The sequence below is a fragment of the Doryrhamphus excisus genome, linkage group LG4 (genome assembly GCF_037039965.1).
Source record: "Doryrhamphus excisus strain RoL-2023G ecotype Guam linkage group LG4, RoL_Dexc_Guam_v1.1, whole genome shotgun sequence".
NCBI lineage: Eukaryota > Metazoa > Chordata > Actinopteri > Syngnathiformes > Syngnathidae > Doryrhamphus > Doryrhamphus excisus.
Genome location: NC_136360.1, coordinates 10,696,607 through 10,709,092, shown reverse-complemented (window position 1 = coordinate 10,709,092; position 12,486 = coordinate 10,696,607). Strand labels below are relative to the sequence as shown.

Here is a 12,486-nt window from a genome sequence, read left to right as displayed (position 1 = left end):
CTTCGGGCGAGAGGCGGGGTACACCCTGGACTGGTCGCCAGCCAATCACAGAGCACATATAGAGAAACAACCATTCACACTCACATTCATACCTATGGACAATTTGGAGTAGCCAATTAACCTAGCATGTTTTCGGAATGTGGGAGGAACCATGAAATAACAATGATTTATTAATATGCTGTATTTTGAAAAACCGTGATACAAAGAAACCACAAAATTGAAAGTGTGATGTGACCAGTGATGACTCTATTGTATTTGAATGGCTACTTGGGCAAGCAATCAATGCATAACATGTCTTATGTTGACTGTCATGTTACAGTCAAACCCGCTTATGTTGACCAAATCAAGTCCTGGTCCACCTTGATGTTGTATTTATTACTAAAAAGTGCCCTCACAAGTCGATGTTGGCATTTATCAGCATCGAGTTTGAGGCTCATAGTGGTCATTTCTGTCAGGGCTTTGAAGCTAAACTTATTATTCAATATTCATTCTCTTTGTCCATTTCTTCTCAATATTTGTTCCCGTCTGTGTTTCCACACTCACCACTGCATTTCCTCAAACTACGGCATGGGCCAAGCCTCAAACAGGACATGTATACATTAATCCCGCATAAAAAAAATTGTTGTTAAAAGGAGCTTTTAACACATTAACTTTGACAGCCCGAGTATTTCCAGGTATGCCTACATGAGTCAGCCAATCCAAGAGGCATCAACTGAAATGGGCTCCCACTGTATTTGTTTGTCAACGTCTCAAACAATTTTCCCTCCGCAGGTTTCTGACGGCCAGAGCTACCTTGTGGTCTCTCTGCTTCTGTGTGTGTCTCTGGGCCTCCTCATGTGCTTGCAGTGCTGCCGAAGCTCTTGTGCCGCCCCAAAAGCAGACATGGCTACTCTTCCCAAAAGCAACCACTACCCCAGCCCCAAGAGGTGTGTGTCCATCCGGCATTGGTGAACTGACATTTTTCACGATAATATAAAATAATACAAATACTATAAATGGTGTAATTATAGCTGGTGCAAGCAACAAACATATTTTCAAAAGCCATTCCTCTTGGTACAGGCCATTTTTGATGATTTTGACTGATTTTTTTAAGGCACACAGAATATTGTGGTTTTGGGCTACATAGACATGTTATTTACCAAAAGAAAGATTAGACTCATCTTTCATCAGAAAGTTTGTTTCTACCTCTTCTGTTCTTTTGTAATCAGCAGTAGAACATGGCTAAGTTTCAGCATAATACTTTTTGTGAAGAGATAAATTTTAAGCACAACTTTCACTTTGACACAAATGTAGCCATATATATTTAGCCAAAATGTCTAAACCACAATGCCACGACAAAGACAACACAAAGAATTGTTGTTTTTTGAATATAACACGATGAACTATGTCAAAGTTTTACATTTGCAACTGAACTGTGTGTCTGCACACGTTAGCACACTTGGCCACACTAGTACATGCATGCATTAAAATTTCTCTTCAATGCATACCCTCTTTCACGCAACATGGCGAGATGCCTATTGACTTTGTGTTTGCTGTGGAGCTTATGTTTCAATGGTAAAGAACCAGGCCAAGCTCTATTTTTTTCTTTCTAGTGTCCAAAGTCGAAAAGAACCACAATCCATTCTTAACAGAGCCTGAGTTGCCAATGCGTGACTGCTATTTTTGGGCACTGGACTAATTTGTTAGATGTACCGTCATACCGATAAAAATCATACAATAACTGAGATTATATATGGCAGTGTTAGCTTCTTTTGCTTATCCACTTATCCACATCAAATTACATTGCAGTGTCACGGTTTCTTGTCTAAGCTATTTTTCAAGGGAACATGTACTGTTGCATAAGATGGATACTAAAGTTGCGTCTTAATAACATGTGGTCATTTTGCCATCAGATGCTTCTCCTCCTATGATGACATGAGCCTCAAGCGTAGGGTGACCTGTCCTCTTGTTCGCTCCACGTCGTTCCACCTGTCCTCTACAGAAGGTAAGGTCACCTCCACTCTCCCACCCACATAAGATGTTCCATAAATGTAGCCTGACAATCTGTTTACTTGGGAAGTAATCAATTTTGACACAGTTTTGCTTAACTTCCCCATCACGTAGCTCCTGTGTCTCAAAGACGTTCTTACAGGCTGTTGTCCAGCTGTTGCTTGTTGCCCTACTGTTTATTACACCGTGTGTGTGCGCACGCACGTGTGTCCTTGAGGTGGAGAGCTGTCAGTGCCAGCTTGTGTCCACATGCGGGCTCAAGGAGTATAAGAATAGAGCTTGATTTGATCTGTTGATAGTTACTTATATGGTTTGGTTCTTGTTACTAACCACCCCCCACCCCTCTCGTCCCAGTAGGTCCAGATGACTTATACATTGTAGAACCTCTAAAGTTTTCTCCTGAGAAAAAGGTACAGTAGTACTACCACTTGGTTATCTTTGTGTGTGAGATGAGTTCTTCGTCAACATCTGATTACTTTCTGAAAATAAATTATCTTCTACACTAAATTCAGAATTTGAATGGATGCATATTTAAAAACATGATCAAATGTCACATAATTACATATAATAATGATTGTACAAGTGGATAAAGTCAATTTCTTAATCAGTATTAATAAATGGAATATTTTCGCTGACATCAATTAGTGCGAGCGCCCATTTTTTACTTTGTACCATTATGACAGCCATGTAGACATAACACCCACAGTCACTTTTTATACTCCTGTTATTCACTGTTGACAACACATTGAACACTGAACTGTAATGCGCAGGCTTACGGGATCACTGCACGGACACAAGAGACAGCTGTTGCTTTAAACATGGCACACTACCCTGCTAACTAGTTAACCTCAAATTTATTTATTGTAAACTTAAAGGGTTGGTGAGGAAGAAGGACAACGTAAGAAGCTAAAAACTTACCACTTCCACGCAGCATGGGAGCAGAGCTTCTAACACAATTAGATATTTTGTTACTAAAAATAGCCTGTTGTAAACCCCAAAACAGCGATGATTATTAATAAATTCATTGGAAAAAACACGTGAAAGTGAGGTAGTGATGTTCGAACCATGTAATGAGAGATGACTGTGTATACGTGTATATACAATTATTGAAACTATGAGCGAGTGAGGGCGTTGTGCTAATTAAGAGTTTATACATAATGCTGCACACCGCTGTTCCTAGTTGTTAATGAACATAACCAAGTATGCCATTATTGGTGAAAGTAAACACAGAAAATGCTCTCTATGCCATTGTTGCTGACGGAAACATCATTAGTTGCTAAGGGCTCTGTGAAAGCAGTGTGCTCAAAAAATTTGTTCTGGTAATGCGGTAAATGACCAGGAAACCATGAAAATACTGTAAGTACTACATTTTATTGTGAATGTGCCTGTTAGAGCATGTATATACAAGCATAACAATTTTGTTGATGGGGTTTTTAAAGGGCTATATTGGCTAAATAGGGGAATTCATTATTACCTGCTTTGTGCTCGTAGTTTTTCACAACTTAGGACGCATAGAAAAGGGAAACGCTTGTTCTTGTCTCACATAATGATTGTGGGGAAAAAAAAGGTTTTCTTTTAAGGGTTGTCTCTTTTTCTACTGCAGAAGAAACGCTGCAAAGCAAAATCTTTGGACAAAGTGGAAACTCTGAAGGCATCCGACCCTACAGCACCCCCGACCAACAGTGAAATCAAATGCAACGGCTTCCACTCATACCTTCCACTCCCTAACCTTCCACCTTCCCCACCACCACCACCACCATTGCCGCCTCCTCCTCCTTCTCCTCCTCCTCCTCCTGCTCTGATTGAGACGCAGTCATTGCCCCCTTGCCCCTCCAAGGAGCTCCCCACAGAGCCCAATAGCTGCAGCTCCTCCACCCACTCCGAAGAGTCCTTCCCCCGCTGCCTCCCACCTCCCTCGCCTGTCTTCTCCTTGGCCGGCCTGTGCAATGGCCACGAGCTTTCCTTTGTGCCGCCGCCCTCCAAGTCCCGCCAGGAGAAGCGTTCGACCAAGAGGCGGAAGTCGAGACAGGCGGAACTGACCTTCCCACCCATGCAGGAGGAGCGCATAGCGTCACTGCCCAGCCTGCACCAGCTGATGAAGGGAAGCAAGCAGATTAGTGTGGGGACCATCAGGGTGACCGCTGTCAGCGGACACGTCTGAACACTCGCTTGTGTCTACTATGTAAAAACACTAAGGACTTTACTTTAACATGGTAGCAGGCTGCGTTTGCATACACAACGTTCATCCCAAAGAACCACATTACTCATGAGCACCCAGGACACCGTGTCCTGTCGGCATCCACTCCCTTTCAAAGACCTTTTAATGCTTATGTGCCTTTATGACCGTTCGACTTTTTTAATGTTTGTGTGGTCAAGGTGTGTTTTTTGCTGTACATGAGCACACAATGTAATTCCTCCTACAAGAGCATCCACAAAAGTATTCACACATGTGGGAGGAGCGTTACAATTGGTCTTTTTTTTTCTTTTTTCTTCTCATTCTTCCTCACTTCCATCACTTTCATGACTTCTGGGACCAGTTTTTGTTTCTCCCATCTCTGTCAGACTACTCCTGACCAGCTGAATGAAGAAGAAACAAACCTTTTAAAGAGCTAAAACTGCTAATGTTTCATTTTAAACCTTTTAAATTAACTACTACAGCAGCAGCAGCGATTGAGATAATCTTTACCGAGGCACCGCACGCACGCACGTATATGCAAGATCCGTTTTATTTATCTATTTATTTCTGTTGAACTTTTTTCTTTTTAAGTCAGGCACTGGCTGGCCAGTCTCCACATCCTGCAGCGTCGCTGTAATAAAACACTCATTGGTACTGACGCACAGAATATAGCGGATGGGTATATAGTATGGTAGCGATCGCATGACCCCAACAAGATGGATCATTAGAATCTTCATGCTGCTGCTGCTTTCTGATTGGTAGAAAAGGAGCTCCAGGTAGTGCTTCTCTCATTACCTCAGCTTCTTTTTCAGTGCATGTTGCATTGTCAGCAGCAGTGTCCGTTTGCATATTTTTTTGTATTTTGTTTTTAAACATATATTTTCTGATAGGCTGGGTGTGTTTATTCTGACAGAGACTTGGAATCCTACCTGCCCTCCCTCACTACTCCATGACAGTGTCTACTTTATCTTCTTCACATCCACCGGGGTCCTCTCTGACCAACTTTGCACGATTTTTCCCAGCTGTGAAGAAGGATTTTTAGCATGTTGCGTTTAGTCTCCCATCTGTTTGTGTGTTCCCTCACATGTGTTTTGGTCACTGTTGGAAAAGGGAACACTAGAAGTGTTGATTGTGTATGTTTTTCACTGCATATGACATGTTTGTATGTGTTCATATTATGAAATTATGTTTCATTTCTCCCCACATAACATATGTCCATTCTGTGTTAACTCTAATCCAGTGAACAGAAAGGTCACTCTCACCCTGAAGAGATTCTTCAAGCTCTTTTTAAATGACTCCTCATGCCTTTTTGTTGGTTTGTTTTTCTACCCTTTTGAACATAAAGTGCTATATTTTCTTTCTCTCTCCCTTTTTGATTCTGTGATTCTCTGAAAAGCTGCACAGTATTTTTTCGTTGTTTTTAGCAGGAGTGCGTTACTACAACAATGTAGTGCCATCTAGAAACTGTGAATTTATAAATAAAACTTTTGTTTTCTTTCACTTTTTGTCTTTGTTGTTTTGTGCATAGGATGCAAATGTAACGTGTCAAATTATAGTGATAGTAAAATTGTTTTTCTTATGTTGTTACTTTACTGAAGTTTCAGTACATGTGTGGAAAACCGTATAAATATCTTATAACTACATTATATGAGTTTATTTGATAATTAAAGCTTGCCTTACTACAGCGTTTCAAACAATTCAATTGAGTAGTTCATACCTCCAACCACAAGGTGTCGCTGTCACTTTTGGTCATATAATCCTGGATGTTTACGTCGATCCTTCAAGATGGACGACGAAGTGGATGTTGACATCGAGGGTGACGAGTTTGATACAAATATAAGGTAATGGTTTTGTTATTTTTGGACAATCCTCGTTTGGTCAGAAATTCAATTGTATATCCTCTGTTCCACCTTCATTTTCGGATTTGTAGTTTCCTTATTTTTCCTTCAACGGGCGAAGCTAAAGTTGAGCTTAGCCGTCTTATCAGCTGTCTATCATAACTTTTGTGCACGTTTTAATTGATCAAATAATATCATTTAGATTCATTTATTTCATAATGTTTTATACACGCTATTTTATAATTTGTTTTGTGATTTGAATGTGTGTCAGTGAGCAGGATGGAACGGGGTTGGTACAGGAGCAGCTCCTGCAGTCTACTTGGAATAGCGACGCCGGGATTCTTGTAAGAAAAAGAGGAATTGGAATATTTACACAGTAAATAACACGTGAATGTGTTTATTGTGACATTATGTCGTGTTTGCTGTGTAGCCCTGGGAGTTGGACAGCTCCATCAGCAGTGAAAACCGAGAGGTGATACAAAGGATGCTCCTGGAGGAGCAGTATCCTTTCTTCCCATGGCCCGTGAACTTACCACGCGTATTTGTTTTTTTTGGGTGGAATTCTTACAGTCACCATATTTTATACTTCATTCTATTTGTATTGTGGACACAGTGGACCTAAACTCCTGTTAGGTACTACTTAAAAGGCAAGGAGGTACCAAGTGATATTTGGTCCAGTGATGCTAACAGCAAGCCTAAAGTAAAAAAGTAAGTATTTGCTTACTGATACTTTCTTGTAACAATATTGTGTTTTTGTTGCGCATTTTTTATTGATTGGCTTATAACTACACTCGAGGAGATTTTGTAGTAGTTTTTCCTCTTTCAATAATGATATTGTTGCATGTTTAGATCTCCGGCCAAGACCGCAAGCGCCTCATCTTCCCGATGGTCCAAACAGGAGAAAGATCTATTTGAAGAGGGATTGGTGTGTAGCTATTTTACAAGATAAATACCATGTTGTCATTGTTAAAACCAAGCCTGAACATATACGTGCATTGTCTTTCTTGTTTGTCACAATAGGCACAGTTTGGACGAAGATGGACAAAGATCGCCAAGTTGGTGGGGAGCCGCACCGTTCTTCAAGTCAAGAGCTATGCCAGACAGCATTTTAAACACAAGGTGAGTTAATTTCACTGGCAATGTCTGGGTGCTTCTGGTGTCACATTTTCAATAGGTTGGAAATAGAATAGAAATGTTTTATGCCAGGCTACTAGCCACAATTTCAAAGTAGTAACCGTTCAGTAAATAACGGTTCAGCTGCTTTTTTTCTTTCCACAGGCAAAACTGGCACCCGATGTTGGGGCTCCCTCTACAGGCCCCGCGCCGTCCTTGCAGCCTGCTCAGCCTACCTCTAGCCGGGCGGCTGCCCTGGCAAACATGGTGCGCATTGAGAAACTGGTTGATGATGAGGATGAGGAGGTGGACATCACCGATGACGGCGGCGAGGAGGAGACATGTGATCGTCGGGTGAACAGTCCAAACAGTTTTCTACCTGCACCTTCATGTCATTTCCCAAAGGAGTGTGGCGATGATGAACCACATGAGGAGGACGAAGACAAAGCAGACAAGCAAGTGGAGGAGGGTGTCAAAGGTGATGAAGCTGTGGATGCTGTCAGATCAGAAGAAGATCATGAAGAGCCGAATGAAGACGAGGACGATGACGAGGAGGAGGAGGAGGAGGAGGAGGACCTTAAGGCCCCTGAACAAGAAGTGGAGTTGGACATGGAGACCATCAGTGAGGATGAGAAACAAGCCATCCCAGAGTTCTTTGAGGGACGTCCCTCCAAGACCCCGGAAAGATACCTGAAGATCAGAAACTACATTTTGGATCAATGGTAAACCAGACTGGTACCACACTTTTTGTTGCTTTTAAGGTTGCACCGGCACCATACACTTAAGCACCCTTGTTGTCTCATAGGCTGAAGAGCAAACCCAAGTACTTGAACAAGACATCTGTCCGGCCAGGCCTGAAGAATTGTGGTGATGTCAACTGCATCGGGAGGATACACACCTACTTGGAACTCATCGGCGCCATTAATTTCAACTGTGGTAAAATGACACTTCTTTTATTCCTCTTCTTGTCCAATGTACCTGGATTTTGTTTCCAAAACCTTTTTTTGTGTCCTTTTTTAGAACAAGCGGTGTATAATCGACCCAGAGTGGTGGACCGCGCAAAGCACAAGGAGGGTAAAGATGTGCTGGAGGCTTATCAGCTAGCACAAAGACTGCAGAGTATGGTAGGAAGCCATTTTTGTAGTCATTAAGTCTCCAGAGTATGGTAGGAAGCCATTTTTGTAGTCATTATTAAGTCTGCAGTGTATGGCAGGAGCCACTTTTGATGTGTTTGGTTGCAGAGTATAATAGGTAGCCATTTTTATAGTCTTTGTTAGCTATTTTTGTAGTCTTTGTCGCTAAATTTCAGAATACAAACTGCCGTCATGCTCACTGAACCTCAGTTCAGTGAGTAATTTTCTGTGCCTTCCAACACTCAATGTTGTTGAATTTTGGCACTTAGAAGCATTGATTAAGTGATTCCCCCACAACATTTTCTAATTGGTCGCTTTAAACACCTACTGCCTCCAGGTCAGAGCTAATCCGAGGCACAATTTGGTCGAAAGTTTAGTATTGAGATGTCAAGAGGAAAATAAGTAAGTTAAGGAACAGATAAATATTGAAATGATATTGGTGTGTATTGTAGCGGACCAGGAAGCGGCGTGTGAGGGACACATGGGGAAACTGGTGTGATGCCAAACACCTGGAAGGCCAGACCTATGAGGTTAGTCGACGCACATACTGTACTACAAATGCATCTGCCATATGCACCATATGGTTCACATAATCATTCATGTGATGGCTAGCATCTGAGTGCAGAGGAGCTGGCCTTGCGTAGAGAGCGGCTGGCGATGCAACCCAAAGCCTGCAAGTTGTCCAGACACAGAGGGTGAGCAGCAACCAACAGTCCCCACAGTCTGCATCCGTCTCTCTCACACCAACTACCCTCATGTCCTCCTTCACTACATCCATAAATCTCCTCTTTGGTCTTCCTCTACGCCTCCTACATAGCAGCTCTAAACACAGCATCATTCTACCAAATATATTCACTATCTTTCCTCTGGACATGTCCCAACCATCTCAGTCTGGCCTCTCTGACTTTATCTCCAAGGCCTCCAAGACATGAAATGTCCCTCTGATGTACTCCTTATCCTATCCATCCTGGTCACTCCCAGTCCCCATTGTACACGTGTAAAAACTATGCATGTCTGTGTATATATATTCTTTTATTATTTACAGTACATGTCATTTTTTTAGGTCTGTTGATCCCTTCCAGCTCATTCCATGCAGGTCGTTTGGAGAGGATGTGCAGGTCAGTCACAGTGTATATATTGTCTTGTACGTCAAATGTATTGCATGAAATACATTGTATTCAAATAAAAAGCTTTTTTTTTCTACAGGAGCCATTCCAGGTCACTGTGTGTGCTGAGACACTTCTCATTATGGACATGGTAAAGACACTCACACAAACAAATTCAAAACAAATTATGGCAATAATAAACTGAAAATTAGTGTGTGTCACATAAAATCCTCTTTTACTGATCCTTAGCATGCCCACGTCTCCAGAGGGGAGGTCATTGGTCTGCTTGGTGGTACTTTCAATGAGGAGGAGAAGATGCTGAAGGTTGGACAGTGTTCCTAAGTAATGTCATACACACTTGATAGACCCTCTTATATAACCATATACTGTATGTGTTTGTGTGTGTGTGTGTGTGTGTGTATGCGCCCATGCATAGATCTGTGCCGCAGAGCCTTGCAACAGTGTGAGCACAGGGCTCCAATGCGAGATGGACCCTCTGTCTCAGACGCAGGCCTGTGATGTGCTCTCCTCACTGGGCTTAAGTGTGGTGGGCTGGTACCACTCGCATCCGTCATTCCACCCCAACCCGTCCATGCGGGACATCAACACACAGGACCAGTTCCAGGTAACAGGAGGAGAGATTAGGTTACCAAAAGAACACTCGACCGACCTCGATGCTCATTTAGACTTTGGTTTCAGAGCTATTTCTCTCGAGGCGGCGCCCCTTTTATTGGGATGATTGTGAGCCCGTATGACCCAGCCAATCCTTCCCCACATTCCCAGACAACCTGCCTGTTGGTGAAGGACAGCCAGGAGCCCTCTGGAATGCAAAGTATGCAACAGAACACCCCAAGTACCATTAGGATCAGAATGTGCCAAAGTCAAGTTGACTCATCTTCTTCCCAGAGCTTCCATACAAATTCGACTTCCTGCCATCACAAGACATCCCAAACTGGGATCAGATGCTAAGGAGAGTGCTGTGGATCATCCATAAATACTCCCAAACACCAGGGTACAAAACCTCAACACAACCATCACCATTTATTTCAGGATGTGTTCCTATCCCATCTTCTTTCATTCGTAGGAGCGTGCACATGGACAGATTTTTCCGAAGGAGCTCTCATCTCACCTGTTTGGAAAAGGTAACTGCATGCGTTCTTCAAAGAACAATGTGGATATTTTGTTCACATACGTTAAATCAGTGATTCTCAACCACTGTGCGCCATGTTTTATTTTTATCTGCTTTTGGAAATTCCAAGGTGATTAGTATTCGTGTTTATGTTTGCACCTGGCCTAACATTTGCATTGACCGAGCCTGCAGTTATAATTGAATCCTGAAATGTTGTATAGCAGTCGCCAAGTAGGTAGTCTAATGATGAACAGTGGAACCTTGTTTTTTATGTATATACACTTCATCCCTTCCAGACACCGATATAATAAAACAAACATTTTATAGCAAATAATTATACTTTTACGTGCAGAAACCATTCATTCATTCATTTTCTATGTCACATATCCTCATTAAGGTTGTGGGGGTATGCTGGAGCCTATCTCAGCTGACTTTTGGTCAAGAGGGCGATTGTTAATTGCAGGGGCACATATAGACAACCAATCATTGACACGGCTACACATCGGGTGCTTTGTTTGGACACTCCATTTGAACGATACAATACAGGGATACTTTCTATTCTTTCCTAAAAGCATCATTTAATTACATTCCATCCTTTAGCCACTAACAAATAAACAAGGTGCAGACATCTTGGTTTCAGCAGGGTCCATGACCATGTGACATCTAAATGGAATGCCAACAAAGGTGATACAACCCAACCAATCGACCATCCTTTGCAGGCAGAAAGACCCCAGCATCATTTGACACCACAAAATAGCAAAACCATTCCAGTGTGGACATCCTTTAAATGATAAATACACAGAATCTTGCACCAAGTTCTAAGACTAGAGCTACTATCTAGTCGGACTAGTGCTTGTACCACCTCGTCTTTGAGCATGACCTGATGTGAGGCGAAACGTTTTCTGGAACAACCTGAACAATCCAGTAGCGATCAATTCAATGCCGTGAGAATACAATGACATGGATGAAAACAAAACATGATGATGGTCATGCTGTGTTTGGTCACACAGATGCTGTCGTCGCTGGCCAGGTACTTGGAGCCGTTACCCGAGGAGGAGGGAGACGCCTTCCTCACTCATGTCCACACTCTCTTCCTGTCCGACTTCATCGCCAAACAGCAAGAGGAGAGCGAGCAGTCGCTAAATAACCCGACATCGGGCAAATTTGAGGAAGCAGATGGCAATGAGGAGTCCGGCCGACGAGCCAACGTGCAAGGTGAAGCAAACTCGGAGACGGATGGCAGCACCGTGTTACATCTAGGCTCCGTGCTGTCAACGGGACACGACTATTTACTTTGACACACCGCATCACTGTCATGTTGATGCTGCATATGTATTTACTGAGTAAACATTTTGTACATTATCTTTCAATACAACAACAGCAGTAAAGTTATTTTAATTCAAACAATCAATGCAATGTTTGTGTGTGGTCACACAGCCTTATAATCCGCAAATCATATTGCCCTTTCCATCATAGACATAGTTCTTATGGGCGATAAACTTCCATTACTGTATAGCTTTGGGATATAACCAAATGCTGGGCTGTAAGGTTGTCTTTCAAGAGCAAGAGAGAGCCTCTTCAAATCGAGCAGCATCGAACAAGACTGTCCACATCGTCCCCTCTGCTATGGGAATAAAGTCATAATATTACAAGAAGTACATTTACTAAAATTAATAAGAAGAAAGTTGAAATTTTTGGCACACATACAACATATCTAAGAATAATAATAATAAAACAAAAATTGGTGGAAATTATCAAAAAACAAATTTTGTTTTGTTATTTTGCTCAAACAATTGCACGAGATGAAAGAAATGCACGAAATAAGGTGATATTTTGTTGCTATAGTTCACAGGTGTCAAACTCAAGACCCAGAGGCCAGATTCAGCAGGCCGTATTGTTATATTGTTTTATGTGGCCCATGAAAGCCTGGAAATAAAACACGTCAAAAATACACACAATGATTTTACTATTTTTGTTCCGTTTGCACATGGTAGCGACCATA

The 12,486-nt window shown here is 42.1% G+C and overlaps 2 protein-coding genes across 6 annotated transcripts in view; both read left to right on the top strand.

The window, feature by feature from the left end:
- suco (SUN domain containing ossification factor) overlaps nucleotides 1-5,665 on the top strand; it is a 36,507-nt gene extending 30,842 nt beyond the window's left edge. For 3 of the 4 annotated variants that reach the window (XM_058072736.2, XM_058072734.2, XM_058072737.2), the window contains 4 exons: nucleotides 772-926; nucleotides 1,893-1,984; nucleotides 2,344-2,399; nucleotides 3,593-5,665. In XM_058072736.2, coding sequence (XP_057928719.2) covers nucleotides 772-926; nucleotides 1,893-1,984; nucleotides 2,344-2,399; nucleotides 3,593-4,150 — 861 coding nt within the window. In that variant the 3' untranslated portion in view covers nucleotides 4,151-5,665. The remainder of the gene's footprint in view (nucleotides 1-771; nucleotides 927-1,892; nucleotides 1,985-2,343; nucleotides 2,400-3,592) is intronic. The other variant, XM_058072735.2, reaches the window with a different exon arrangement.
- A 226-nt stretch (nucleotides 5,666-5,891) lies between these two features.
- Nucleotides 5,892-12,424, top strand: mysm1 (Myb-like, SWIRM and MPN domains 1). Of its 2 annotated transcripts, none has more exons than XM_058072740.2 (19): nucleotides 5,892-6,006; nucleotides 6,275-6,347; nucleotides 6,434-6,504; nucleotides 6,637-6,711; nucleotides 6,853-6,928; nucleotides 7,024-7,122; nucleotides 7,282-7,838; nucleotides 7,922-8,052; nucleotides 8,137-8,240; nucleotides 8,702-8,779; nucleotides 8,862-8,944; nucleotides 9,313-9,367; nucleotides 9,456-9,506; nucleotides 9,605-9,679; nucleotides 9,792-9,980; nucleotides 10,055-10,187; nucleotides 10,262-10,367; nucleotides 10,440-10,497; nucleotides 11,495-12,424. In XM_058072740.2, exons 1-19 carry the CDS (start codon nucleotides 5,951-5,953, stop codon nucleotides 11,780-11,782), a joined length of 2,358 nt encoding a protein of 785 aa, XP_057928723.2. In that variant the 5' UTR covers nucleotides 5,892-5,950; the 3' UTR covers nucleotides 11,783-12,424. The 2 variants fall into 2 exon arrangements, with proteins under 2 accessions (XP_057928723.2, XP_078646238.1); XM_078790112.1 differs by having other exon boundaries at nucleotides 7,024-7,123; nucleotides 7,292-7,838.
- Nucleotides 12,425-12,486: the final 62 nt, after the last annotated feature.